Below are 26,727 nucleotides of genomic sequence, written 5' to 3'. Positions count from 1 at the left end.
AATCACTTCTGCTTGTTTAGCCTCCACCAAAATAAAGTAGAGCATGTGTATTGCACTAAAACCAGTACTGACAGTCTCAAAAAGGAGTAATTTCTTCACATAACTGATCCTTAAGTTTTAAGAAAACCACAAAGACTGAAATTTTGTAGTATGCAGGTCGGAGGTTGTGATGATATTAAGCCAACCCTTCCGTATTCTGAAGAACAGGATCACTTGACAAAATCAATTTGCAGCTTAAGAATGTCTGTTACTACTCTACACAAGTAATTTACAGTTTTAGAAATACTTGTATTATTGTGTATTACATTTAGTGCGCTCAGTGCACAATAGACCTGGACTGGCAACTGCAAAAGGATCTCCTAGGAAGTGTTGTAGAAGAAGTTAAGACTACCTGCCCAGTAGATGTTCCAACAGCCATATTCAAAGCTCCATCAAATTTCAGTGCTGAAATCGATGGCAAACGATCCACCCTGCAAAGCACAATTCTTAGAGTTAGATGTTCTCTCTCTAAATGATCTAAGTTTTTCATACGTTAAAAATAGCCAAAATAATAGTGTGATTTATTCAGACATACCACACATAAAGACTTACTTTATAACTGAGAAAAGCTTACACTAGCAATGTGATGGCAGCAGGCACTGTAGTGCCAAGTGGGAACTGTTTTTAGAAGCAAAACTTCAAAACAAACAAACAAAAACCACCAGAAGAATGTCCTTTGCAAAGGTAGCATTTACTCACTCTGTATCTGCTGTCACACTGCTTAAAGCACAATCCAGCAGCCCAACTCGATTTCTAGTTCTTGGATCCCAGCATTCCACTTTACCCTAAAGAGTTTAGAAAATATATTTTAAGCTCATGCAACAAATATCAGATACCATGAAAGTCTTTACATAAAATTATGAACTCTTTTATCTATTAATAATAAATCGAATTTCTTACAACAAGAGTTGTACTAATAATGGCACACAAGCTCCACACATTTCATGTGCATTTAAAACAAATGTGCTCTGAATCAAAATGGTTAACATTAGATTTCCCAAGATTAAGTGGGCAAACAGGCCTGCAAATTTCAACTGAGAGTTACATTCTCAGGAGAGATAACAATATTTTCTCTCATCTGCAAAATCTCATGTATCTCAGCAAGCAAGATATTTCAGAAATTGTACCTGCACTGCTCTCTAAGTCTTCCTGTTTAACAAATCTATACTTAACACAGCAAACAAGATCAAATTAATTACTTAAGTTCCTGTCATGATTCCTTCTTATCCTCACGCAAACTAATACAAAAGAGATACAAACACTGCTGCCCTTTTTATAGAAGGAATGCAAACATTTACCTCAGCTGTCCCTGTAGCAAATAAGTAGTGTACAGGATTTATGTCACAAACATTATTCTCTCTAAAACAGAAAAAAGAACAAGTTTAGTGACTTCAGAATAATGTAACTAAAAAGAATTCTGTAATCACATACACCGTTGTTTAGCCTGGAAAAGCAAAAAGTGGTGAGTGGGGGGAGGATGTGTAAGTGGATGGCAACCTAGTAGCAGCTTCCCATACTTAATAGGAGCTTACCAAGAATTTGGAGCTATCAGAGAAAATCAGAGACGGTGCCGATATCTTGAGATGGGTGAGGTTCCAACTGGATGTAAGGATAATATTTTTATGCCCTGAGGGTACCTCATCATTGGAACTGGCTGCCAAAAGAAGCTTTGGAATTTCTATTCTCAGAGTTTACAAAAACCCCTGGGAAAAGTCTTCTGAATTCAGTGTTGGCCAAGCCTTGAGCAGGAGACTGGACTCAGGATCTTTCCAACCTCAGTGATTCTATAATCTTCTGTCAAAGCCCACCACCTACTACCAACCCTTGCCATATTGCTCTGCTCCTCTGTATTCTTAACTCAATTACATCAACATGTCTTCCTGACTACACGTTCAGAAGCTTATATCTTCAATATATTCTGACAAGCAGCCTGTCTACTCTTTCCTCTTCTGAGAACCCCATTTCTCAACTGCTCAAGCCACAGCCCTGCACTTCTCCACCAATTCTTCCAAAACAGAAATACTTCTCCTTACACTCCTCATCCCAACTTCTATTCTAAGAACGCTACTAATAATTCTATAACTCACACAGTTCCCCTGCCTCACAGGCTTTCCAAATCTTCAATTCTCATTTCCCTGATTCAGATTTCACTCCTGACTCAGCTCTGCTGCTCAGGATTTTCCCCTTTTTTTTCCCCCCCCACACTGCTACTGGATGTCCATAGTTATGCCCACCCAAATACTCCTTAAGCTATCCGACCTACTGAGCCCCTATGTGATGGCTAAATTGAGTTGTAATGGCAAAGTTATATAATACGATAATAAGTCTATATTAAGCAATTTTAATTGATTTTGATTATTTGTGTGGATATTTTAAAGAATAAAAAATGGTACAAAGAATTACAGGACATAAAGTTAAATAAAATGAGGTTCAAACTAGGCATATGTTGCTTTTCAAATCTACTTTCCTGTGTATTTGGGCATTATTCAGATACAGTTCTGACGGTGAGCATATCAGTAGTTTGGTTCCACCTGGTGGACAGAAGACAGACATCATGCATTACAGTTACTTACGAAGCATCAGTTTGCAGGGAGTTCAGAAACCTTCCTTGTTCCAGATTTAGCCTGTATACTTCAGAACTACAAAGAAAATAAATAAATAAATCACAATTACTTCTTTCCTGTACACTGAAGAAAGGATAACGTGTATGTTCATCAAAGATCATAGAATAGGTTCGCAGAATCCTTAGAGTTGGAAAGGACCTCCGAAGGCCATCTAGTCCAACTCCCCTGCAGTGAACAGGGACACCACAGATAGATCAGGTTGCCCAGGGCCTGATCCAGCCTTGTCCAGAAGAATCTCCACAAAAAGCTACTTCAGTTTCCTTACTAAGATGTTCATCACTTTTAAAACAGAGTACAGCGAATTGCAATTCTGACAACAAATTTGTAAGTACCTGAATCAAAGAATAAAAGTCTCAATGCAGGAAACTGAGTTAATTTTGGACTTTCACTTTTTTCACTCTTTATAAGCAATCTTCTCCTGGAAAGAATTCCTGCTTTTTCCAATACAACAGCATTATAAATTTTCAGTTAACATTCATTCAGCACTTGGAAAACATTCCTGACAGAAGTGAAACAAACTAATCCATTCAAACATTACCTTGCTCCTGCAAAATACAGGTCACATGACGGATAGTGATAAGAGAAGTCTCTACCAAATTTTGGTATTCTTATCCTGTAGTAATGTCCATGTTGTGAATGGAACTCCACATATCTGTCACACTGCAAGAAGACAATCTGAAAATAAAACAGAGAGAACTGAAACACACAGAAGAGATAACAGAAGCTCCTCAGCTGGCCTCAGAAAACAACCTCCAGTGACTTTTTCATGCTCACATAGGTTTATCACAACCCACTTAAATAATTTCTACTAGAATGATAGAATTCATTCTTCATTCTCATTAGCCATAGCAATCTCTTTATTAACAATAAGATGAATACTTACAGTAGCATATGTAATAACTTGAAGTTTTTACGGAAGTTTAGACAAATTACTTGTTCCTCTAAGCCTGCAGTAAGGCATCACTGGAAAGCTAGATCTAAATGACTAAATAACATAACGCAACTCACATACATATAAATGAATTCTTCCCACTCCCACCACATTTGTGCCGTACTTTAAACCTTGCCCAGATACTATGGGATGCATTAATCATCACTCTGGCCCAAAATCACTCTATGGTGAAGGCAAACAATTAAGTGATATAGACAATTACAGGTCAACAACTGAGGCTCAACTCTTTTTAGATCAGACTAGAGAGGTGCCAGTTTAGAACGTGTGTACTCTGTATATCTTCACACAATACTAAATCCTCAAGACTTTAAATTTCCCCCAACTGTACTATGTTGCTACCTACACTACTAGTGAGCAGCTCAGCAAAGACAAAGTACAACAGTTGTTTTGAATCCGTCATGTTTATTTACACGTTTCCCTTTATATGAGGTATGTACAAAGTTCTGACCTGAGTGGCTACTTTATGCCTATTTAAGACCTTTCTGTCCTTTCCATTTTTCTAGTATCAGAAACTCTAGTACTTCAACCTTTATTCAAGGGCTCACTCTTGAGATCCAAGATGAAAGTCAAGTATCACTCTTCTCAAGTATAATTACTATTTCATACAAGATTACAGATGCAGCTGCACAGCTGATGTTACACAATGATGTTTTTCAAAACACAGCCCAACCAACCCTTTGCGTGCTTAACTTCTTTATGTTTTTAACTGTAGGTTTACAACAAGCAAAGCTCTTCATTGTAACAGTAACAAGATAAGTATTTTCTGATTTTGCTGTGACAATGCTGAAATCTCTGTATCTTTGTGTAGTTTAGAAATGTTATTGTGATTTCTTTAACAAAATTAAACCATATTTAACTGAACATACCAATATCACCTTGTTAGTTCACTATCAGTAAGACATCAAGAAACTTTCTACCAGGAATGGGGAAGATACAGTTTGCTGAGTTCTCTTTTACTACCTCCAAAAAGACTTCTATTTTCTTGTAGTTGATATTCTGCTAACAACTACGTTACCTCTAGCAATTTTATGTCTGAAGCTGATGTATCTACAACATGGGACTTGAAGACAATTATGCCCTCTTTTATTAGAAAAGGATACAACTGAACTGGAAGTCATGCTTGTTTTTCCTTTGTAATAATTAATTCTGAAACCTACAAACATGTGGGAGCAAAAGCATAGCCAATGGCGTGTGACAAAAAAAGACAGAGGAAAAATGAAAACTTGTCATTTAGGAAAAGACTACAGTAGAAGAGATACCACTCTCCCCTAAGTCTAAAACTTAGTCCAAACCTAAACCTCCAGAGAGCACAGAAACATAACTGACTGTACAGATACAAACGTGAGCAAAAGTGAACAGTATGCTCTGTGAAAACAAATGAACCTCAAAATGATGCCTTACAAGGTTAGTAGGAGCAGACTGGAGAGGACCTCAACAAAACCAAGCCAGACAAGGGGTAGAATACAAGCCCTAGATGAAAAGTCTGGAAGAATCCGAGTTTGTTAGTTAGGCAGTGAGGATACTGTGAAACAATCCAGTAGCAGCCTACAACTGAAATGCAGTTACAAAAAGGACAGTCAAACTCATTGCAGTAGCAAAAATTTCAGCTTTGGTTGGGCAGGCAGGACAGGAGGGAACTATTCTTTAGGAGGTGATCACAGAGCATTGGTCTTATTTCATGCAGGAAATGAGCCCTAGATGTCTCCTTCTATTCTAACCATTTCAACTGCAATTTCTCAAATACTATCCCCTCTTTTTGTCACATCTATAATGGCGTAACTTCCTAAAATCAATTTTCTTTCCAACAATTTAGGATGTTTTAGGAAAATACAATTGAAGATACGGTTGTCAAGGTTCAGTTTGAAATACAGTCCTAATGTCAGTTCACAAACACACATAAGCCTTATTGTTTGCTTGACCAGTCAGAGACGGGTGAACAATGAGAATACGTTCCTCAGCCTTGCACATAATTGCTTGGTTTTTACAACCAGAAGAAGGAGGCTACCCTACTATATCAGTCACTTCCTTCTTCCATTGAGTTCATACATTCTTGGAAAACTCACTTGAAAAACCTAGAGCTAGAAGGTTAGATGATGTGTCTGAAAATACAAGACAAACCTCTACCAGTAATGATAAAGTCCCCGAGGAAAAAAAGAAATACAGTAAGAATTGAACTATTAACACACTGTGCTGTAATTAAATCAGCAAAATGATGTGCTTAAATATCCATATTTCATTTTAGACTTAACACTCTGATGAATCAGCAAAGATTTAAGGAACAGGCAACACCTTTTCTCACACCAACTGCTGCAGCTGGAAAATACACACAAGAATTTGAGCACATTTCTGAGGGCCCTCAACAGAACTGGAAGTGATAATTGTACTGAGCCTAAAAAAGGCACATAGTTGTAATAACTCAACTGTTTCCTCCAATACAGCAGTCCATAAACAAGACATGCTATTTCTCTCCACAATTTTTGCCTCCTTCACAAGCTTACTTATCATTGCCACAGCAAATCAGCCTAATTCAGCTGTAGCTACCCCATTTCTCAAAAAAGGTGCATGTTGGCTACTGTCACAGCAATTATAACCAAACGTTACCCCAGCAAGAACAGCTAATTATGTTTTTCACATTAGTTTGATCACAGGGTAGCTGACTATCTGAAGCTGTTCTCTGCTGCAGACAAAAGGCTTTACAAGTGGTGAGGCAAATTACAGTACAAAGAGGCAAAGAAAACAATGTTTTAAAGGTACAAAAAAAATATGTTTATCCTGTTTGTTTTTTTAAACAATCTGTTCCAAAAGTTGTTGATCGACCGCCTTTACTATATATGAAAATGTATTTTAATGTACGTATTACACAATTTTCTCATTTATACATTGAAAACATTACACATACCTTTGAGTAATCATCTGATAAAATCTCAAATGTAACCACTAGAGGAGAGAACAAGAGAATTTTAAGTTAACTAAGTAAGCAAACTTATTTGCAAACATTGGCACAAAGCCTGAAAATAATATTTACTCTTATGCTAACCTTTAGCCATATAAGTATTCCCCACAGGTGTCAATGCATACTGCAGACATGGTGATAAAATCTTTAATTAGACAACCTTATTTGCAAAATAATGAGTTACTTAAGAAAACTTTAGAAATTTATGAAGCTTCTTATAATCTTTTTATCATTCTTGTATACTTGATACTCTCCTCAATGCAGTGCTCAAACGTGTATTTAGGAAGGTCTAATCCAATGCTTTTCAGTGAGTGGGTGGTCCACAGATCTTTGGTGAACCATCAAAGATGATAAGAATAACATGGGATCAAATGTACTACACATGTCTTCAGACACAGCCTTTCTAAGGTGTCAGCTTCCAGAGATTGAGCTTTGAGGAGCCAATAATCACAACTGCAAAGGCTACTGTCTCTGCTGAACACCACAACATACAGAACTTCGCCTAGCTTTAAATAAAGTGAGTCTGGAACATTAGGGAGTAGCTGCTTCACCTAAACTGTTTCCATTTAAATAAGGTAGGTCATTTAAGGTGACTCTACGATACAATGCAAGCTAAACATACTTCTAAAGTCTTATAAGAAGCCAGTTCAAAAAACTGAACTCCAAGCTCTAATTAACAGCATTTACTGTTACAATGACTCATACTCTTTCCAAGTGGGTCTCTCTCATGCCACACCTTTCTCTCCCCAGCCTTCCTGACTCTCCCTTCTCATACTACTTCGTAGTGCTGTCTCTATCTACACCAGACTCCTTGCAGTACTAAGGAATCAAATGACAAAATTTCTATTTCCCTTTTCCTGACCTAATTCAGTAGCTCCCATTTTTTTCTTCTTTATTTTTTTTTCTTACATCACACATAAAAAATAGACAAGTTCCATTTCTCATTCATGATTCAGGTCTTGCACTATTCTGTGCTTTCTGTTCTCAACCCCTCAGTTCCATTCACCTCTATCTGTCTTCTGCCATTAGTCTCCTAAGAACAAAAACAAAATAACCCCCTCAACCCTACAGACCCTAAAATCTCATCCTTCAGTCTAATTTCAAGCAGATTTTTGCCCTTTCTCAGATCTTAGATGGCTCCTTGCTCTCATCACAACAGTTCTCAATGCAAACAATGTGAACAGCAAACAACGTGAAATCGGGGCCTTTCCTTTGCTACCACCTGTGTCTAAAAATAATAACTAAGAAAAATACAAAACAAATCAAGGAATTCTCTTTAACTGACTTGGTCCGCAGTGAGAAAACACAGGGACTTATTTCAGTAACAGCTGAGCAACCACAAAGCACTCTCCTACCTGGAGAGGAGAGGAGAGGAGAGGAGAACTGCTTGCTATCACATACTCACACAGCACTCCCCAGAAAGAGCAGCAGCTGTAGACAAAAGATTTCTCCTACTAACAGCTGCAGCTTATACTAACCTTCGGAATCTAAGCACCTTTCAAATTTCTGGGATAACTGATAAGTATCGTAACAGCGGATCCTTGGTTTGTAAGTTCCTGAAAGAAGAATTTGATTTTTAATAGAACAGTTAATCAAAAAGGTAATATTAACCCTTTTTTAAAAAATATATGATGTTTTACATATACATCCTTCACTACATCTATGTTTCTGTGAACGGAAAAGAGGCCTCTTAGTAACAGAATTTAACATTACCTTCCATTAAGACTGAAAGACCAAGCCTTTTACCATTAGGGCTAACAAGTAATCGTGTTAGGATCTCACTTTAACAGTTAACAGTTACAAAATGTAGCACTATCCTCTATCCTTAAAAAAAAAACAAACCACTAAGTAATACTCAAAAGTCATTTAAAGCAAGTTTGTACCAGAAGAGGTTTAGACTAGACATAAGAAGGAACTTTTTCTCTCAGAGAGTGGTCAGGCACTGGAATGGCTGCCCAGGGAGGTGGTGGAGTCGCCATCCCTGGCAGTGTTCAAGAGGCATCTGGATGAGGAGCTATGAGATCTGGTTTAGTGGTTTGTTGTAGCATTGGTGATGGGAGGATGGTTGGACTAGATGGTCTTGTAGGTCCTTTCCAACCTTGTCATTCTATAATTCTACGAACATACTATAAAAACAAATAAGTTGTTGTTTTCATGTTCTTCTAATACAGCTAAAAATTGTTTCTCAACCTAAGTACCAAAACACTCATTGCATCTCATCTTAAGTGTAGGATTCCACAATTACATTCAATGCTTCATTAAAGAAACAAAACTAAAAAACCCTTTATCTTCTACCTGTCATATTCTGTGATAAAACATTATTAGTACTTTTGGCCTCTGCTACCGTGGGATCCTTAGTTAACTCACCAACTGCCATAATATACTGTCCATCTCTTGATACCTTAATCTTGGTGCTAATTGTGGGCATTTCAAAGTCTTGAATAAGTTCAATTCTTCTACGGATATCTATAAAGGAAAAAGAAACACATATAAAGGCAGATTATTTGTAAAGCTAGTACCATTATTATCAGTCCAATAATGTAATGATTTCTTATATGCTGAGTTTCTTGTATGTTGAGTTCACTGAATAAAACTGAATATTTTTTAATACACATCTTTGCCTTTTACACAGGCCAGGAGAGCAATGCAGTACACTAACACTGAGAAGCCAGCTATCACCATACCAAATAGATGTCTGTCATGAGGTGCTAACCATGTGATAAACCTCACATTCACAAAAAGGTCACACGTTCTACACAACAAAGATGCATAATGCATTCCATCAACGCTGTTACCTCCGTGAATATTTTTTCAGTTGGCTGCTTTGCACAGTGCTCATGATGGTATGTAAACATTTCCTTTGATAATACAAATTTAGAGTAAAATTGAAAGGTTGAGGTTGTTTAGCTTGGAGAAGGCTCCAGGGAGACCTCATTGTGGCCTTCTAGTACTTGAAGGGAGCATATAAACAGGAGGGGGAATCACTGCTTACGAGGGTGGGCAGTAATAGGACAATGAGGAATGGTTTTAAATTGAGACAGGAGAGGTTTAGGTTAGATATTAGGAGGAAGTTTTTTTACACAGAGGGTGGTGATGCACTGGAACAGGTTGCCCAAGGATGCTGTGGATGCCCCATCCCTGCAGGCATTCAAGGCCAGGCTGGATGTGGCTCTGGGCAGCCTGGTCTGGTGGTTGGCAGCCCTGCACATGGCAGGGGGGTTGAAACTGGATGATCATTATGGTCCTTTTCAACCCAGGCCATTCTATGATTATGATATGATAAAATCACAGAGCTGCCCTCTAAGCTGAGCTTAATACATACACAGGGGTCTATAGCTAGATTTGATCATAAAATATACATGGGATGCATCCACCACACTAGTATTTATTAAAACAAGTTATGCACAATTTCCTTGAGTCAGCAAAGTGCCTACTCCTGGGTTAGCAGATCAGACGTGTACAGCCTCGTTCTGCAGAGGGCTGCGATGGGAAAACTCACCCACATCTTTCTTCTGCAGTGCTCTTTTCTTCCTGTCTGAGAGCCACTGTAAGGAAACACAGACATCAGTATCCACATTAAGGCACATAAGTAGAATCAGAGAACTGTTACAGGGGCTCTGAGGACCATTCCTACCCAACCGTCCCGCGATTCAACGAGAAAAGAAGTAGAGGATCAGTGTTCGCAGAGCTGCGGAGGAGCCCACACGTCCCTCCCGCCCTCCCGCCCCCTCAAGGCTCCGTCCCGCCCGGGCTGCCCCCTCACCTCCGGGAGGCTCCTGCCGGCGCTCAGGCTGTAGATCTTCACCTCGTTGAGGTTGGAGACCTGCATGGCGAGCTCGCACACCGCTTCCGGGCCGCGGGGGAAGCGGAAGGCCGGGCTCGGCTCCGACCCGGCAGCACTCCGTGGCGGATGGGCGGTGCCGTGGGCCACCCAGCTTCCCGTTGGAGTGTCGGCGGGCAGTGGGGGTCGGGAGGAAATACATTAGATAAAATCGCGTTCTGTGGCGTTAAAGCATAAAGGCGGCTGCATGATGCTATTTCAGGCGTTGCTCGGGCTGAAATCACGGAGTAGGAAGGAGCCGCTTGGGCAGACGTAGGTGAGGGGGTTCTTTTCTTGCCCCACACGACACTGCAGAATCGGGTTGAGCAGCATCCTTCCAGCAAACATAGAAAGTAGAGCGCCGGCTAAATTCTATGTAGCATCGCTTTAAACACAGATCACAGAGTTATAGGGGTTCGAGGGGACCTGCGATGAACACCCAGCCCAGACCCTGCAGATGCAGGTTCCCCATAGCAGGCTGTGACAAGGACACAGTGGAAGTGTGTCAGGCCTTGCCTATTCTGACTTAGAAGAGCAGCAACAAATACCAATAGAATATTTTTTTCACTCTATGAATGTTTTTGCATAACAATGAATGTCACAGCTCTTACATACAGAATTCCCTGAGTGGAATCATAGAATCATTAAGGTCTGAAAAGATCACTAAGATCATCTAGTGCAACTGTCAGCTCAGCCCCACCGTGCCCACTGATCACATCCCTCAGTGCTGCGTCCCCGTTTCGGGGAGCTAAGGCTTCACTCACCTACATGTAGATTGTCTGGTGGTATTTGAGCTGCCTCGTGGTATCCAGGACACCTAGATGGGGTGACACAAGACCTGTGGAAAACCCATGTGCTATGTGGCGTGAGCTGGAGGACATCTCAAATGGCACTAGAAGCTCAGGCAGCTGAATTGCATACCTAGTTAATCCCAGTAATGAAGCCTGAGGAGCAGTGTGGCACAGTATCCACCTGGTGTCTACTTCGGAGTGAATTCAATCTGTTTCTAAGTCCTACCATCTCATTCCTAAGACTGTCGCTAGCTGTTAACAGACATATAAAGGCTGAATCCATTTGCTCACATATTAAATGCATCTTGCAGTACAGGACTCCTCAAGGAATCCCAGACATCCTCCCCAAGTCATTTGGTATGACACAAGGACACCTCAACAAGGTCAGGAAGATCATCATTATTAGCCACAATCAGGTCTTGTTAGGAGTTCCTTCGCTGAGCTATTTTAGACTTCCACATATGTTACTGCAGTAATGCACTTGCATGAATAGGAAATGGGATTTTAAAAGATTCTTCAGAAGCAGAGGGGAAAAAAACCACACATTAATGGAAGACTAAGCAGGTAATGCTTGTCATGTAGTAGTTGTACAAACTGTTTTATTGAGAACTGCAGCTCTGAGGTTGCTGTTTTGCAAGCTAACATAAGCTTTCCAATTAATGTCAATGTCATAATTGTGTAGGTAATTAACTCTGATTATTTGTTAGAGAAATGTGCCTCGGGAGATACTTCAGATAGGGTATTAATGCTTTTAATGACTGTTTGGAGGCTGTGCTTTGCACATTACTGTGACAGAGGAAGGAGTACTCATAAACACAGAGAAAGGCAAAGCCACAGAAAGCTTCCTTGCTATGACAGATCAAAGGGAGCAGGGAGACACGTGGTGATCACAAGGGAATTAAGCAGCTTGGTGATCACACGGTACAGCTGAGGAAGTAGCAGGGCCACAGGAGCTGCCACAGCTGAGTTACCACCAGTCAGCAGCACACCGCCGTATCCCATCCAAGGGGCTCCATGATCCTGCCCTCCTCCATCCCCAATTCATCCAGGCCTAAAAAATGTATAACGGGGGAAAAAGAAAAAGGATTAGAATAAAATCAGAAAACTTGATAATAGAAAACGATAAGACTTCGTGTCTCTTTATGGTGAGCTTTGAGTAGAGACTTTCTTCCTCTATATAAGTATTTTAAGTCTCACTAAAAATGCTAAAAAGCAAATGAAGATATATATTTATACAATATATCTTGCCTGATCTAAACAGCCTATAAATTTACAGTCTAAGACCTTCACCTTTCCATTAGCAACATGATGCAGGAACAACTATCCGAGTCCAAAGCTGTGATTGAGGACATCTCCCATCAGCTGCTTCAGCCTTATGCTGGAGACACTCACTCCAGCATTACTACTTAGGGGCCTGATGACATGCATCCTAAGGTCCTGAAGGGACTGGCTGATGCAGTTGCCAGGACTCTGTCCATTATATTTGGTAAGTTATGGCTGTCAGCTGAAGCTCCTGGCGACTTAAAAAAGGGAAACATCACTCCCATTTTCAAAGGGAAGACCTGAGGAACTACAGGCCATAAGCCTCATCTCTGAGCCTAGGAAGGCCATAGAACAGATCTTCCTAGAAGACGTTAGAGCATAGGAGGGATGAGCAACAGATTTGAGAAGGCAGCATGGCTTCATTGAAGACAGACCATGCCTGACCAATCTGGTGGCCTTCTAAAATGGAGCGATGACATTAATGGATGAAGGAAGGGCAACTTATATCATCTGCCTGGACTTGTGCAAGGCGTTTGATGTGGCCCCGCACCACATCCTTGTCTCTAAGTTGAAGCGATATGGATTTAAAGGCTGAACTATTAAGTGAATGAAGAATTGGTTGGAGGGTGATAGCCAAAGGGTTGCTGTCAAAGGCTCTAAGTCCAGCTGGAGGCTGGTCACAAGCAGTGTCACTCGGGTCTGTCTTGGGACCGGTGTCCTTCAATGTCTATCAATTGCACTGATGATGAGATCGAGTGCACCCTCGTTCAACACCAAGCTGAGTGGTGCAGTTGATAGTACAGAAGGGAGAGATGCCATCCAGCAATTAAAACCTTCTCAGTTTAAGACACTTTTTGGGCGCAGAAGTGTGTGTGTGGGAGGAATGTCATTCTCTTTAAAGTCTCTAGAACTTCATTTACATTCGGTACAGAGAAACATGAGTAGACCCAGAGGAAAATGCGCTGTCCTCCGCGCCCGCCTCCCTCCCGGCCCTGCCCCGGGCGCCGCCCCGAGCGCGGCTCCCCCCCGCTCCACCACCGGGAAGGAGCCGGGAAGGGTGCGGAGCTCTCCGGGTTTCCCGTTGTGTGCAGTCCCAAGGCGTGCGGGGTGGGACGGGTCCGGGAGAGCCTTTGGATGGAAGAGCTGGAGATCCCTGCGTGTGGTTCCGCTTCTCGCTGTCCTGCCCTCAGCTGTTTGCTTAGCGTCACCGCAGCTGTCACACGTGGATTTGCACCGCCGTTTGCTTTGTGTATATTGTCCTGCTGACGGCATCTCTCCTCCTCTCCTTGGTACCCAGCCTGGAAATTAAAACACGGGGAAAGCAATATTCCGTCAGGCGTCTCCTGCAGCCTGTAAGTTCATAAGCGCGTTTCTATTGATCAAACAGAAGTCCTTAATTACATCCTTGTGACTGGAGTCTGCCTGGCAATGGGAGCCACAGTGGCGATGGGGACTGAACTGGGTGCAGTGCAAAAGGACGGGGAGGAGAGGGAAAGGGGAGGAGAGAGCTTTGGTTCTTCATTCAGAAACTGGGTGGAACAAGCCTGAGAAAGGAGGAACTGCTGCGCTCTGTGTGTGACATTGTGGAGAAGGTCATGTTCTGTTTCAGGCTGAGACTGGAGTGACTCACTGTAATTATGCGTCCAGAAGATCAGTAATCCACTCCAACTCTTTTGGTTCTTAGGGAAGAACACATTCTACACAGTACTTTTCTTAGCCTCTCACCTGCTTTGTGTTTCTACAGTGATCAGGAGCGAAGGGAAAGTACTGGATCATGTCGGAGTTCTGGTTGATTTCTGCCCCCGGGGATAAAACAAACCTTCAGGCATGGGAGAGAATGAACACGGTGACATCCAAATCCAACCTGTCCAGCAACAGCAAATTTCATATTCCAGACTTAAAGGTAAGCGAGGAGTGGGTTTGGGTGTGGGTGACAAAACATCCCCAGCCAGGACTAAGCATTTCTGGGATAAACATGAGATTTATCCTTTCAAAGAGCTGAAAAAGATTATGATTGGAGGTGAGCTGTGCTCAGGCTACTGAAAACTGACTGGGGAGAGACAAGAGTCATTTTGCTTGAAGATGACTTTCATGTGGGAAGGATACATGTGTGAGGAGTGAAGGTGACCGGTTAAATACAATGTATTGCATCTGCTGTACCGTTTGCTTGCAATCCCAAAAGTCACCCAGCATTGTACAACTTGAATTGCTAATGCATGGGGTGCAGCTCAGTATCTAGAAGTACTCCAGTGAGACCACTGATGGAGGAGATAGTCCTATATAGTGCACATTACTCTATAGGAGATGGATGTGTGTATATTCAGCTATATTGCTGGCTTTATAGCCTCATATCAATAGGAAGAGCATTTATTTGTGACTTCTTTTAAAATACACCTTTGTCTTCTTTAATCACTCTTTCGTAAGATCTGCACTTTATTTTTGTTTCATTTGCATCTATGAGAAGTCTAAATATGCTTTGTTGAAGTCAGTGGAGCTGCAACAGGTGTGGTACTTGGTTCTTTGGGGAGCTACCATCACCCATCTCTTACAAAGCAACACGTTGTGAAGGCAGGGTATGGCTTTAGTCCACGAAGATGAAGTTATGGCTTGAGCTGTTCCAGTTACTTGCAGATGCAAGTGAAAGGGGAGCATGGCCTTTTCTTAAGTGATAACCTGCTGAAGTAGCACATGGGTGCTGCAGATCGCACATGCTGCTTATTACATATGCACCTGAGATTGCTGTCATTTTACCCATCTGTGTGCCATCAGCCCAGTAAGTGCTGGTGTGAGTCCATTAACACCGGAGGAAGTGAAGTATTGATATCATTGGACCATACAGCCAGCTCTTTGTGTTCTGCTCATTGTTCTGTGCAAGACTTGTTTCTTCTGTTCTCCTTCAGCCTGACCCTTTGTAATGCTGAGCTGGCAACGTCACAAGAAAAGGTTTGGCAATGTATTGCAGTACCATAAACATAGAACTATGACTGCAACAGAGTCATGCAAAAAGCAGATGTTGGTCCTGGGGAAAATGGTGTCCTGAGAGGCTCAGTCTTTGGCAATAGGAAAGGATGCAGAGAATTTTTGAATACGCTCTGCTTCCCTCGGTTCTCTCAGTACGTTGGATTTGTTTTGCGTGTTTGCTGTGTGCGTTTCTACTCCCAGTTTTGTTAGGTAAAAGTCCATGCTACTCAGTGATTCAGGAATGAAAACAGGAAGGAAGACACAGATGCTTGGTCTCGAGACATCATATACACTTTTTCCTTTATTGGAAAAGGCTTTTTGTGCCTGGGTCTTGGAAAGGGAATTGCTGTACTATCCACCAAGTGAATGATGTCCCACAGAACTGTTGAATTCACAAATCAAAGTCCCTAAGACTGCTGACAGAAGCCTTGGACACGTGCATGTCTCACCCGCTTCTCATCTCTTGTACAGGTGGGGACACTGGATGCTCTTGTTGGTCTGTCAGATGAGTTGGGAAAACTTGATACCTTTGCTGAAAGGTAAAATAGGTCTTTCTTACTACCTACAAATGAAGAACAGACGTTGTTTGTATGGGTTGGTGTGTCCTTGGATTCACCTCAGAGTTGGTTTAACCCAGACTAAACAGCTGTGATTTTTTTTTTCTGTATTCTTTTTGAAGAACAACTTCCCCCCCATCCAGAAACTCAAATTAATGAAACAATATTTAGAGATTATGAAACCCTGCCCAGTTTTCTTTTTCCCAGAATATTTCTCTCGAGTTTCTTTTTAACCAGATATTGGAGTTATAAGGAGATATAAGGAATAATTCCTTCTGAATGAAATCGGGTATTCTTCCTCTCAGACTGTTTAACTTCTGGAAGGCCACAATATTGACTGGCATTATGTCAAACCCATTTATGCAGGGAGACTCACATGATCTCCTTGTTGATCTCTGCCAAGTTTGCCTTTTAGGCCAAGCTGACCTGGGTGGACAAAGGATAACAGAGAATGGAATGCTAAGGAAATGCCGGGTTTTAGGATACTTTATGGCACAAAGTAGACTTTATTGATGAAACTTTTCCTGTCTTTGGAAGCAAACTCCCATACAGCTCTGGGGCTTTTTGCCTTCAGAATATTTAACAGCACAAAGCAGCTTAACACTTAATCAATAAGACCTTCTCTATTGTAACTTTCCCCATCTGGTAGGGAAACCTGCCCCAAGGTCTTTGAAAATGTGTTTGTGCGTCTGGTTCATACAGCAGATTGTTCACGCTGGAGTGAAACGGTAATGGGAGTAAATCTCCGATGAGACAGTGCCAATGCCATCTATCTATTCCAATGCAAAGTTGGAAAGCTACTTAGGGCAGCAGGTAGCCAAGCAACTGAGTGATCTGAGTTTGAAGGATAAAGGGATCATGCAGAAATGATTTTTGGAAGGGCTCGGCTAATTCCCACTTCTGCAAAGCCTGCTGTAGCATCCAGGTAAGATCACTGAGGGGAGTTTTAGGTGACATGTTCCTGCTGTTACCTTTGTTTTAACTCAGCAAGGTATCACATAGTTCCTTGTTCAGGCTGAATGCCATTTTACTCCACTAATTGTCCTGTTAGTGCCAGCAGTGGCACTTACTGTGTGACATTGTGTATGCACTGAGCAAAGAGTCAGAGAGGTTTTTACACAGTGAGCTGTTGGGTACGAACTCCTCCTGTTTGTCTTCTTTGTTCGTAAAGCTAATAATGAAGAAGGACCAGTGACATTTAAAACTGAGGAAAATGTGTTTAAAAACAAGAAAAATAGATTAAAGGAGGGTGATAGCAAAGAATTATCAGGAGAAATGAATTGGAATTATGACATCGTTTTGTGTTAAATAAATGCCCAAGATTTTGAGTATGTAAATTGAGATTCAAGGGTTAAAATACCAAGCGCTTGTACTTAGCCAAAGAAAACAGCATCTGGAGAGTTCAAGCCTGTTCAAATGACCTGAACATTTACATTCCTGCTCCTCTGAGGTAGCTACCTGCTGCACTGTTGCTAGATAAACAGGACTGCCAATAAAGGCAGCACAAACCTGTCAGCGCTGCCTCCTGCCAGGACAGCAGAGAAGGGGCAGGAGTTTGCAGGATCTATTGTTTCCATGCTCTTTTATTATTTATTTACACAGGGAGGCGGAGTGTTTTTCCATGTCGCCGTGGGATAATGTGGTGCTCTTTAAAGCTGACGTTCCCATCCGTCACTCCTACCTGAGCACTTTCCGGATCCCATGTCTGCAGGGTGTAGTGCAGAGGCTGGAGACTGCAGGGTTCTGCTACCTGCAGCTTTCTGTGCCCCCAGTGGGAGTGATGGTTAATAGACAGCGTTACCTAAAGAGTGTTTGGCTTTCATTAAACAAAATAACTGTAATTAAGTCATGGCATTGTAACACTTTCACGGCTCTATCTGGTGCATCAAGCCTAGACTCTGAACTGTTCCTGTCTGGTGTCATAAGAACAACTGCGAAGGTTTATTTAGCATCCCGTGAGCAGATCTTCAAACAGGGTTAAGCTGGTTGTTTATTGTCGTTTTAGTTGCAAATTTACCTGCTTTGCTTCAGAAGTGTTTTGTGTGGGGATCTCCGTGTTTATCAGATCATTGTAGGATCTGTTTTATATTTGTGTTGTTTCTTTACTAACGAAGCTTCTCTTGTTACACCCAAGCGTAATTAAGAAAATAGTCCAGTATATAGGAGAAGTTATGGAGGATTCCAAAGATAAAGTCCAGGAAAATCTTCTGGCTAATGGAGGTAGGTGCTGTGAATGTGGACATGTTAATGCATTGATGCTGCCTGTATTTGCTTCAGAATATGAGCATTCAGAATTGAAACACTCACCCATTAGAAAAGACAACCATCAGGAATATTTTCTAAGAGCACATCTAGCCACATTACAGAGTCAATAGAAACTCTATACAGTTGCAGCTTTGCTTCCAGGACAATATTCAGTATCCGATACTCTTTTGTGGAAGAACTATTTCCAACACCAGAGCTGAGGAGTGAAGAGGAAACTAGGAGACGTTCCTAAAATGACCTAGCACTTGTTTCTGGCCTCCATGGGCTGGATCACTTCCAGGCAGCTAAATCAGGTCCTAAAGTCTGCATGGAATTGATTAGTGCTGTGGTAGTGTTTTACTTTCCTTGCTGCAGTGCTGGGATAGAACTTGCTCTCTTGTCAGCTGTGGATTTCTAACACCACAGGTGGATGGTGGGTGCAGCAGTTAGACTCTTGGGGAGTTACTAGTTGTTGGAAGCAGCAAGACCAGAAATTCTGTGTTACAGTCAGTGTTGCAGTAACAATGAAAGCCTGAGGAGTTTCCCGTTCTTACTTGTGTGTACTTTCTGTTAGTGGAGCTGTGGTGCTGTTCTACAGCAGGCAGGCGGTGAGGTCTTGCAAGCCTGTGCAATCATGTGAGATGTGAGATCTCCATTGCAAGGGGAGGGCCTTGTCACTGCCCTGCCCATATGCTGCTTCCTTAGGGAGCCAGGCTACACTCACAGGGTCATGCCAGAGGCTGTTGGGATGTGCACTGTTGCTCCCATCACAAATAACTTCTCTTTGGTTTCCCTTGTGATCCCCTGCTCTGACTGGCAGCTGTTGTGTAGCAGAAGAAAAGAGCAGGCAGAGACACTTCTGAAGGTGAAAGGTGACTGGAGCTCACTATTAGAACACAGAATATCCCAATTTGGGAGGGACCCACAAGGGTCATGAAGTCCAACCCCTGGCTCCACACTTGACCACCCAAAATCAACCCCTGTGTCTGAGAGCAGTGTCCAGATGCTCCTTGAACTCTGGCACTTGGGGCCGTGCCTACAGCCCTGGGCAGACTGTTCCATGCCCACCGCCCTATGGTGCAGACCCTGTCCCTGACCCCCAGCTGCCCCTCCACTAACACAGCTCCATGCCGTTTCCTCAGGCCCTCTTGCTGTCTCACAGAGCAGAGCTCAGCTGCCCTGCACTCCCTGTGAGGAGCTGCAGCCACCATGAGGACACCCCTCAATTCCTCTGCTCTTGGCTGAGCACACCGAGGGGCCTCAGCCGCTCCTTGCATACCTCAACCTCCAGACTCTTCTCCATCTTCATAGGGTGGAGAGAAAGTCCTTTTAGAAACACCCTTTGTGCATGAAATAAGACTGACTTTTTGTGTGTGCAGCTACTGGCCAAGTACAATAATCCCACTTATTTATGTTACAGGGCGAAAGGATAAAATGAAATGTCTGAAAAGTATGTTGAGGATTGCTGATTGCAGTGTTGCTACAAGCATGCATGTGGGTGTAGTAGTGCTAGAAACAAGTCTTGGTCTGGTTGTAGAGATACAGTGATCATGTTACGATGGATTTCTCAAGTAACAACCTCGTAGCTCGATCACGATATCTCTATGACTTGAGAAACAACAGGTTGAACTTATTTCCTTTGTTTCCTCTTTTTACGCTCTTTTCCTGTCGACTCTGCATGTGTTGGAATAGAAGGATGTGGAAGTTTCTTGTATCTGCTACCAATTTCAGTCCTTTGGTCAGCCAAAGGAGTCATATCTAAGACTTTTTTAAGATTGTCGATTGCATCTTTCAAAATAAATACATCTATTTTAATATATAAATATATATATATTTAGGATTCCCCTGTTATGATCCAATAACGACTGGATGTTGAGTTGAGGGACATGGTTTAGTGGGAGCTATTGGTGATAGGTGAACGGTTGGACTGGATGATCTTTTAGGTCTTTTCCAACCTTGGTCATTCTATGATTCTATGAATAACATTCCTCACAACCAGCAGCAACACAGGATTCTTCCTCCTTCCCTTTTTGGATGGCAAAAAGACCCTAAAACTGGAGGTCCTGACATCAGAATCCAAGTTGTAAGACCCGATTTCTTGCCGCAGAGACCAATTTCAGGCTATTAGATGATGCACACTCAGGTTTTTGATTACAAACGTTCTGGTTTTAGCTCAGCTGTATGAATTTCTGGCAGCAGTTTGGTCCACCAGCCGACTGAGTTGTTGGCTGTGTCTAGCAATCGTCTGGTTAGACTTGTGGGAAGGAGGACTGCAAGCATCAGCAAATACAGCCCTTTTAGTTAAATGAATCTGCCTGCTGCGTGCTGGTGGGCAATAGCTGGAAGCAGCCGTGTGGAGATGCCCCTCTTATAGAAAGAAAGAGGCATCTCTCTTGGATGGCGGCAAGGAGAGGCAGTGTAAAAGGGAAGGGAATTGGGAGCACGACCCACTTGTGGAATGGGCTGAAGGCTCACACTGGGCTTAACTGCTGAACAGCTGGGCTCTGCTGAGACTAAAGAATGTGAGGATAAAAGGGGCACCGTGAACGTCATCTCTGCTTTACCTCCTTCCCACGTGCTCCCTGTGCTGGAGCTTGCTGCACAAAACCATGACAACAACTTAAACAACTTTTCACATTCCTTCCCATCCGTCTCTGTTCATACAGCGTTCCTCGCACTGTGTGCAACCCATAAGGAACTGTGTTCAGCCCTTGCCTTGGGAGTGGTTAGCTCTGCACCGGGCAGTGAAGAGCACTGAGTAGCCCCACTCCTTTCCTTAGCTCCCTGAGCTTGTTGTGCCCCATGGCAACTTCCCACATGTTCTCCATCCTACCCATCTGGGAAGAAGCCCACGTGCAGCAAACAGTGTCTCTATTTCAACTATTTTTTAATTAGGGGATGTTTAGATTGAGCATTTGATTTGTGCAGGTTTGATCTAGATCAAAATTCTATGAGAATTCAGAGGCGGGACAATCAAAGCTCTATATAGGATTCAGCTGGGGGCTGCCACCCCAGCCTTGAGTTTCCATCACGTCAGCTGCCTGCTGTAACATGTTTCTTTGTATTTCCAGTTGACCTGATTAGCTACTTGACCCGATTTGAATGGGACATGGCCAAATATCCCATAAAGCAGCCACTGAAGAACATATCAGAAGCATTAGCAAAGGTGAGTATATCTGTATCTATATACAGATATCTGAGCCTATTCATTCCATGGACCTTTATCAGATTTATTAGATGACGTTGATACCTGCTACATTTTAGTCCCCTTTGCTGTAATATCTTATTGTTTTTATGTACCGTAATATCTTTCTCCATGTTGGGGCTTTCTTGTGAAATCATTGGCCTACATTAAATCCAACACGTTGCAGGTTGGATAAATTATTTACACCGACAGCCCGTTTGGGAAGGAATGAACTGTTGTTCAATGTAGATAGCAAATGAAATGTAATGGCTAACCAAGTCCTTGCTGCTACAGGGACTGTTGCCCATGACTGAGCAGTTCTGTGGAGCCCAGAACTGAAGTGGGGTCCCTCCTGGCTGTGTTCAGATGGTTTTAGGAGGGGTTGACAGCTGTGTTATCTCTCTGCAGTGCAGAGGTAGGAGGAGGAAGGCAAGGATAATGCCTCAAGCAGTTTCTCAGTTCACTTTTTGTTCTTTGTTTTAGCAAGTTACTCAGATAGAAGCAGACCTAAAGACCCGATCTGCTGCGTACAACAACATTAAAGGAAATCTGCAAAGCCTGGAGAAAAAAACCGTGTAAGTACAGCGTGTGCTTGTTGAGCTCTGGAATGCTGCATGGCCGACGTGAGAGCAGTGCGTGCCTCAGCTACTGCTGTGCAGTGAACTGTGTGTGCTGTGATGGGTGCACACATAGAGCCTGGCTTTGGGAGGAGGAGGCTCAGGGGAGACCTCATTGCTCTCTATAACTTCCTGAAGGGAGGTTGTAGTGAGCTGGGGTTCGGCCTCTTCTCTTGTATCTCTAGTATGCACTGTTGGCAACCGTATCTCCATCGCAGTGCCTTTGGTGTGCTGCTACTGGGTTCCTGCTAATGCCATTTCTTTGTCTTGTTTGCTTTAGGGGGAACTTGCTGACTCGGACGCTTGCAGACATTGTGCATAAAGAAGACTTTGTTCTGAATTCTGAGTACCTTATCACACTGCTCGTCGTGGTGCCAAAGTAAGACGATGGCGTGCGCGCACACTGATGTGATGCTGAGTTGCAGGCCTGAGTGCTGCATGCGGGCACTACCGGATCGGTTGGGGCAGCTGATCTGTGCTGTGTCTGGGGGGCAGGTGGATCCATTAGCAAAAGGAACAGCTCAGAACAGGACACAAGTGGGATGTAGGTGTGTAAATGTTACAGAACAGGTTCTCAGTCTCCTGGTAGGAGTTAAAATAAACCCAACACCACAGCAGAACAGATTTGTATTGGAGCTGAGACAGTTTATAAAAGGAATCAGACCTGTCAAACTCACAAGGGCTCTGCTGGTCACATAAGTGCCCGCATATAGGATAATTGCCATTGCCATCAGCTGTGAAGGTGCAAGGTAACTTTCCTTCTGAAAGCCTACACAAGACTTGTCCTCTCAGTACAACACTGTTCTGACATGCACACACAGTGCCATCACTTTTCCATCTCAAAAACGTGTCACAAAAAGCTATCCTGGGTTCATTGAATTTATTACCAACTCCTTTTGGGTTCCCACTCTAAACACATCTCACTTTTGCAGATTTACCCTTCCCTTGGCCCCATTCTCCCAGTGTTGATCCCAGTATTGCACCACATCACTACTGGACCATGAGATACTTGTGTAGAGCTCCTGGAACACAGGACACATGGCAGCCTGTACATGGAAACCAAAAGCCTCAATCTTTCCACCTCCAGCTTCTTGCTTCACACTTCCTCATCCCAGGACCCAGAGTGAGGGAGGACTGAGGGGGATATGTTGGGAAGCTTCTTTCTAGCTACTCACTTAGGACAGGAAAGGACAGAAAAGGACAGAAGAGGATTTGCCATCACACAACCCAGCACAAAGAGCTCCCACTCTGGGCAATTAGTTTCATTATTTTTCTCAGCGCATTCTCTATCTGATATATTGCATTTATTTACTCTGCTTTCCTTTGTGTTGCACCAAGATCAAACTACGTACAGTGGCAGAAGACCTATGAATCCCTGTCTGATATGGTAGTGCCTCGCTCCACCAAGTAAGTGATGTCCCAACTTAAGGTCCCTGCTAGCTACAGATATCCCTGCCCTATCTGTCACTCAAGTTGATCCAGAATCACTTGACTAATACACAGGAAAGCACACAGAGAGGAAAGCCTTGTACAACTGCCTGTCTTAAAAACACATGCATGTAAGCAGAGGAACGTATCAGGAAACAGAAAGAACAAAATCATGTGTGTAAGCAGGCTGTCTGCATCAGAGATGCCGTGGTTGGTACTATTAGAGCCTTTGCTCCCTCTGTCAGCCACATCTGCCTTGAAAAGCGAGGTATTGTTCAGCTTCATAAATGAGAGGAAGAAAGAACTGCGAAAGAGAAAGGTGAAGCGAGTGTGAGAGATTGGCCGAGTCAACTCACAGCAGGGATGTTTCCCCCTCACAGAATGATTGCTGAGGATGCCGAGGGAGGACTCTTTACTGTCACCCTATTTCGAAAAGTGATGGATGACTTCAAGGCTAAAGCTAGAGAGAACAGGTAAGAAGTCGTGCTTTGCAAGGAATCCAGTAACCATCCTTCCTGCTTTCATGCGATAGACAACAGGACATTTGCTTTCTGGAGGTGACTCCAACTCCCACCCTACAGATGCTTTAAAAGGGTCAGCATCTTCAAAACTTCCCCATCTTGCTTCATCAGAGGAAAAAGAGACATCTGTGCTTACTGCTTGGACGATGGCTTGTGAGAGCAAATGTCATTCAATTGTAGGTTCATGGTTCGAGAGTTTTATTTTGATGAGAAGGAGCTGAAATGTGAAAAGGAAGAGCTGATGAAGCTGGCTTCGGATAAGAAACAGCAGTATGTAAGTAGCACATCAAGTTGCTGGCCTCTATATTGACAGCCTTTGCTACCTGTGTGTAAGGGTCTCACTTATAAGTGGCTTCCTGATCCCAGTAGATTCCTATGAGCTCCATCCAGCACTGAAAACAGGTGTGGGATAGACAAGACCATTTGCCCAAGATCACATAAGTTCCTGATCTACCAGGGGGCCATAATGGCCTGCCTGATAATAAACTCAGCAGCCTTCAGTGGCATTAGCAATGGAGCCATGTCATGCAGCAAAGGGGGGAATCACAGCGCGGTTACTTCTGTTTTTATAGGGCCCGTTACTGCGCTGGCTGAAAGTGAACTTCAGTGAAGCGTTTGTGGCTTGGATTCATGTGAAAGCCTTGAGAGTTTTTGTCGAATCAGTCCTGAGGTACGTGGGTACGGAGGCAGTGCTGGCAGATTCCTGACAAACATAACGAGTACCAGCTCACTTTCTTCACTGGGGGAGGAGGAAACATCACAGGAGGGGGTATTTCGTTGTGTTTGCAGGTATGGCCTTCCAGTGAATTTCCAAGCCATGTTGCTGCAGCCAAATAGGAAGTCGGTGAAACGCCTGAGAGATGTCCTAAACGTGGCCTTCAAACATCTAGATGAAGTCGCAGCAGCAAGTATAATGGATGTATGTATTCGGAATACAACTGCATGTAATGGAGCTTGTCCCAGTTTAGTCCGGGGGTTGGAGCAAACGCCTCATCACACCTTGCAGTGTGAGGATCCCTGGATACAGCTCTAATCCCTGGTGGTTATGGGAAGGATCAGAGGGTCAGGTAGGGTCAGGTTATCATGGAGAGTTGCAGTGTGCTTACAGTTCTGTTGAAGCATGTGATGCTTACAGTTACCAGCCTGAAACAGGTCTGCTCACTCATGGCAGTTCCAGGTAAGCTTTAAGCATTCAGCTCAGTGCCAACACCAGAACCAATGAAAAACAAATGCTGGGACTATGAGATCTCCCTCCTTTGTAGAAAGCTGTCACTGAGTAAACATCTCAACCTAAAACTGCATCAGGCAGCAATACTTGCTCCTTGGGTCCTGAGTACACCTTTGTAGATGAACCAGGAGATTACAACTGCCTAAAACCAGGCAAGCAAAAGATTCCCTGTGCATAAGCCAATAAGAACAAAGGAAATAACAGTACTGTGATAGACAGCCTACCAAAACCACCAAGCAAACAGCAGATTGTCTGAAAATTCTGTGTTAAGCACAACAAGTACAAGACTCCATTCCACCTCAGTAAAGCAAGCAATCTGCTTCAGCTTGGAACAGTACAGCTTTTACTGCTACTGAAGTCATGTTGTTTCCTTTTGCAGCCTGGCATGGACATCCCTGGTTTACAATTGAGTAATCAAGAATACTACCCTTACGTCTATTTCAAGATCGACCTCAGCCTTCTCGATGGCAGTTAAGAACAAACCAACCATTTCCATCTATTAATTGTCAAGACCCAAATGTTATAGGAAAAGAATCTTTAGCTGTTGGAAGTCCAATTGAAATGCTGATGAATAAGATTTTCCTAACGCTTTCAGTAATTTAAGTGACTTCAAACATCTTCAGTTCGTAGCATTATAAAAACATGTTTCAGAGGCAGGTGGTTCTATGGTAGTATTTATTATTTTTTGGTAAGTTACAAAGATGGAATCTGTTGGACTTCAAATTAAACCATTTTGCGGCTACTTCTTGGTGTGGCGGCTCATGTTTCTACTGATTGTACAGTACTGGTTTTGTAACAAAGCAAACTTCAACCAGGAAAGGAAAAAAAAGGACAGAGCATTAGAGCAAAGCCTCAGGGCTTCTGTTTGTTTCCTTAAACGCCTTAAGAAGAAAGACTCAAAGATTGACTGGAGGAAGACAATGTGGTTCCAAGTTCTCACAAGTTCAGCTTTGCCAAGACACATCAGTTAGAACACGTTGATTAGAAGAGCTGGGACAATGTAGAATTGAAGGTTTCTTTCCCCGCATCAGTGGTCAGGCTGCCAGCAGTTATTACACAGCTCCTAGCTCAGCACTATGCAAGGCAAGCTCTTACACACACCAGATTCTGTATTTCCATTTCAAGTTATTTCCTTGAAAGGATGGGAACTTTCAGTTCCTTCATTCCTTACTTAGGAACAAACTGATCACATGAGGGTCATTCTACTGGACACTGATACACAAGACATAAAGAGCAACAAAAGGCCATGGTGTTTTCTTATTGAAAAGAGCACTGTCTTCACAGCGAACCCTGCTTCCTCATCAAATGAAACTGCAATTTCCTATCAAAACAATGTCAGATGGAAAGAGAAATACTGGATCCAATCTGCCAGGGACAGCACTTTGGCTTTTTACTATTAGCACCTAGAAATACTCACGCCCTAAAAATGGGGATTAGTTTCACTGCCGCTCCTGGGGAAAAAAAACAGCAACTCCCAGCTCAGCAGCGTCTTCTACTGGATGGCATCTCCCATTGCAGCAGCAACCCAACTCCCATTGCATTAAT

The 26,727-nt window shown here is 42.8% G+C and overlaps 2 protein-coding genes across 9 annotated transcripts in view; one reads left to right on the top strand and one right to left on the bottom strand.

Moving 5' to 3' along the window:
• NOL10 (nucleolar protein 10) overlaps nucleotides 1-10,446 on the bottom strand; it is a 43,658-nt gene extending 33,212 nt beyond the window's left edge. The window contains exons 1-10 of the mRNA XM_072331738.1: nucleotides 10,332-10,446; nucleotides 10,068-10,113; nucleotides 8,936-9,034; nucleotides 8,047-8,124; nucleotides 6,515-6,552; nucleotides 3,202-3,338; nucleotides 2,613-2,678; nucleotides 1,338-1,398; nucleotides 739-824; nucleotides 392-470 (exon numbers count right to left, since the gene is read on the bottom strand). Of these exons, the coding sequence (XP_072187839.1) occupies nucleotides 392-470; nucleotides 739-824; nucleotides 1,338-1,398; nucleotides 2,613-2,678; nucleotides 3,202-3,338; nucleotides 6,515-6,552; nucleotides 8,047-8,124; nucleotides 8,936-9,034; nucleotides 10,068-10,113; nucleotides 10,332-10,397 (756 nt within the window). The 5' untranslated portion in view covers nucleotides 10,398-10,446. The remainder of the gene's footprint in view (nucleotides 1-391; nucleotides 471-738; nucleotides 825-1,337; nucleotides 1,399-2,612; nucleotides 2,679-3,201; nucleotides 3,339-6,514; nucleotides 6,553-8,046; nucleotides 8,125-8,935; nucleotides 9,035-10,067; nucleotides 10,114-10,331) is intronic.
• A 3,013-nt stretch (nucleotides 10,447-13,459) lies between these two features.
• Nucleotides 13,460-25,923, top strand: ATP6V1C2 (ATPase H+ transporting V1 subunit C2). 8 transcript variants are annotated; one of them, XM_072331782.1, is made up of 13 exons: nucleotides 13,460-13,794; nucleotides 14,187-14,345; nucleotides 15,875-15,942; nucleotides 18,095-18,180; nucleotides 21,276-21,370; nucleotides 21,872-21,963; nucleotides 22,286-22,384; nucleotides 23,344-23,412; nucleotides 23,814-23,906; nucleotides 24,135-24,228; nucleotides 24,527-24,624; nucleotides 24,744-24,873; nucleotides 25,562-25,923. In XM_072331782.1, exons 2-13 carry the CDS (start codon nucleotides 14,217-14,219, stop codon nucleotides 25,655-25,657), a joined length of 1,149 nt encoding a protein of 382 aa, XP_072187883.1. In that variant the 5' UTR covers nucleotides 13,460-13,794; nucleotides 14,187-14,216; the 3' UTR covers nucleotides 25,658-25,923. The 8 variants fall into 8 exon arrangements, with proteins under 8 accessions (XP_072187883.1, XP_072187876.1, XP_072187879.1 ...); XM_072331783.1 differs by lacking the exon at nucleotides 13,460-13,794 and adding an exon at nucleotides 13,967-14,073; XM_072331775.1 differs by lacking the exon at nucleotides 25,562-25,923 and having other exon boundaries at nucleotides 13,666-13,794; nucleotides 24,744-25,115.
• The last annotated feature ends 804 nt before the right edge of the window (nucleotides 25,924-26,727 follow it).

The sequence above is a fragment of the Excalfactoria chinensis genome, chromosome 3, assembly GCF_039878825.1.
Source record: "Excalfactoria chinensis isolate bCotChi1 chromosome 3, bCotChi1.hap2, whole genome shotgun sequence".
Classification (NCBI taxonomy): Eukaryota; Metazoa; Chordata; class Aves; order Galliformes; family Phasianidae; genus Excalfactoria; species Excalfactoria chinensis.
The sequence above is the reverse complement of the archived record's forward strand: the minus strand, read 5'-3'. Positions and strand labels throughout refer to the sequence as shown.

What these genes read in the sequence shown, in the direction of transcription:
- ATP6V1C2 (XM_072331775.1), top strand. Translation starts at nt 14,217, where the DNA reads ATGTCGGAGTTCTGGTTGATTTCTGCCCCCGGGGATAAAACAAACCTT. An exon ending in AGCCTGGAGAAAAAAACCGT is followed by an intron (nt 21,964 to 22,285) that starts GTAAGTACAGCG and finishes TGTTTGCTTTAG; the next exon opens with GGGGAACTTGCTGACTCGGA. An exon ending in CTGCTCGTCGTGGTGCCAAA is followed by an intron (nt 22,385 to 23,343) that starts GTAAGACGATGG and finishes TGTTGCACCAAG; the next exon opens with ATCAAACTACGTACAGTGGC.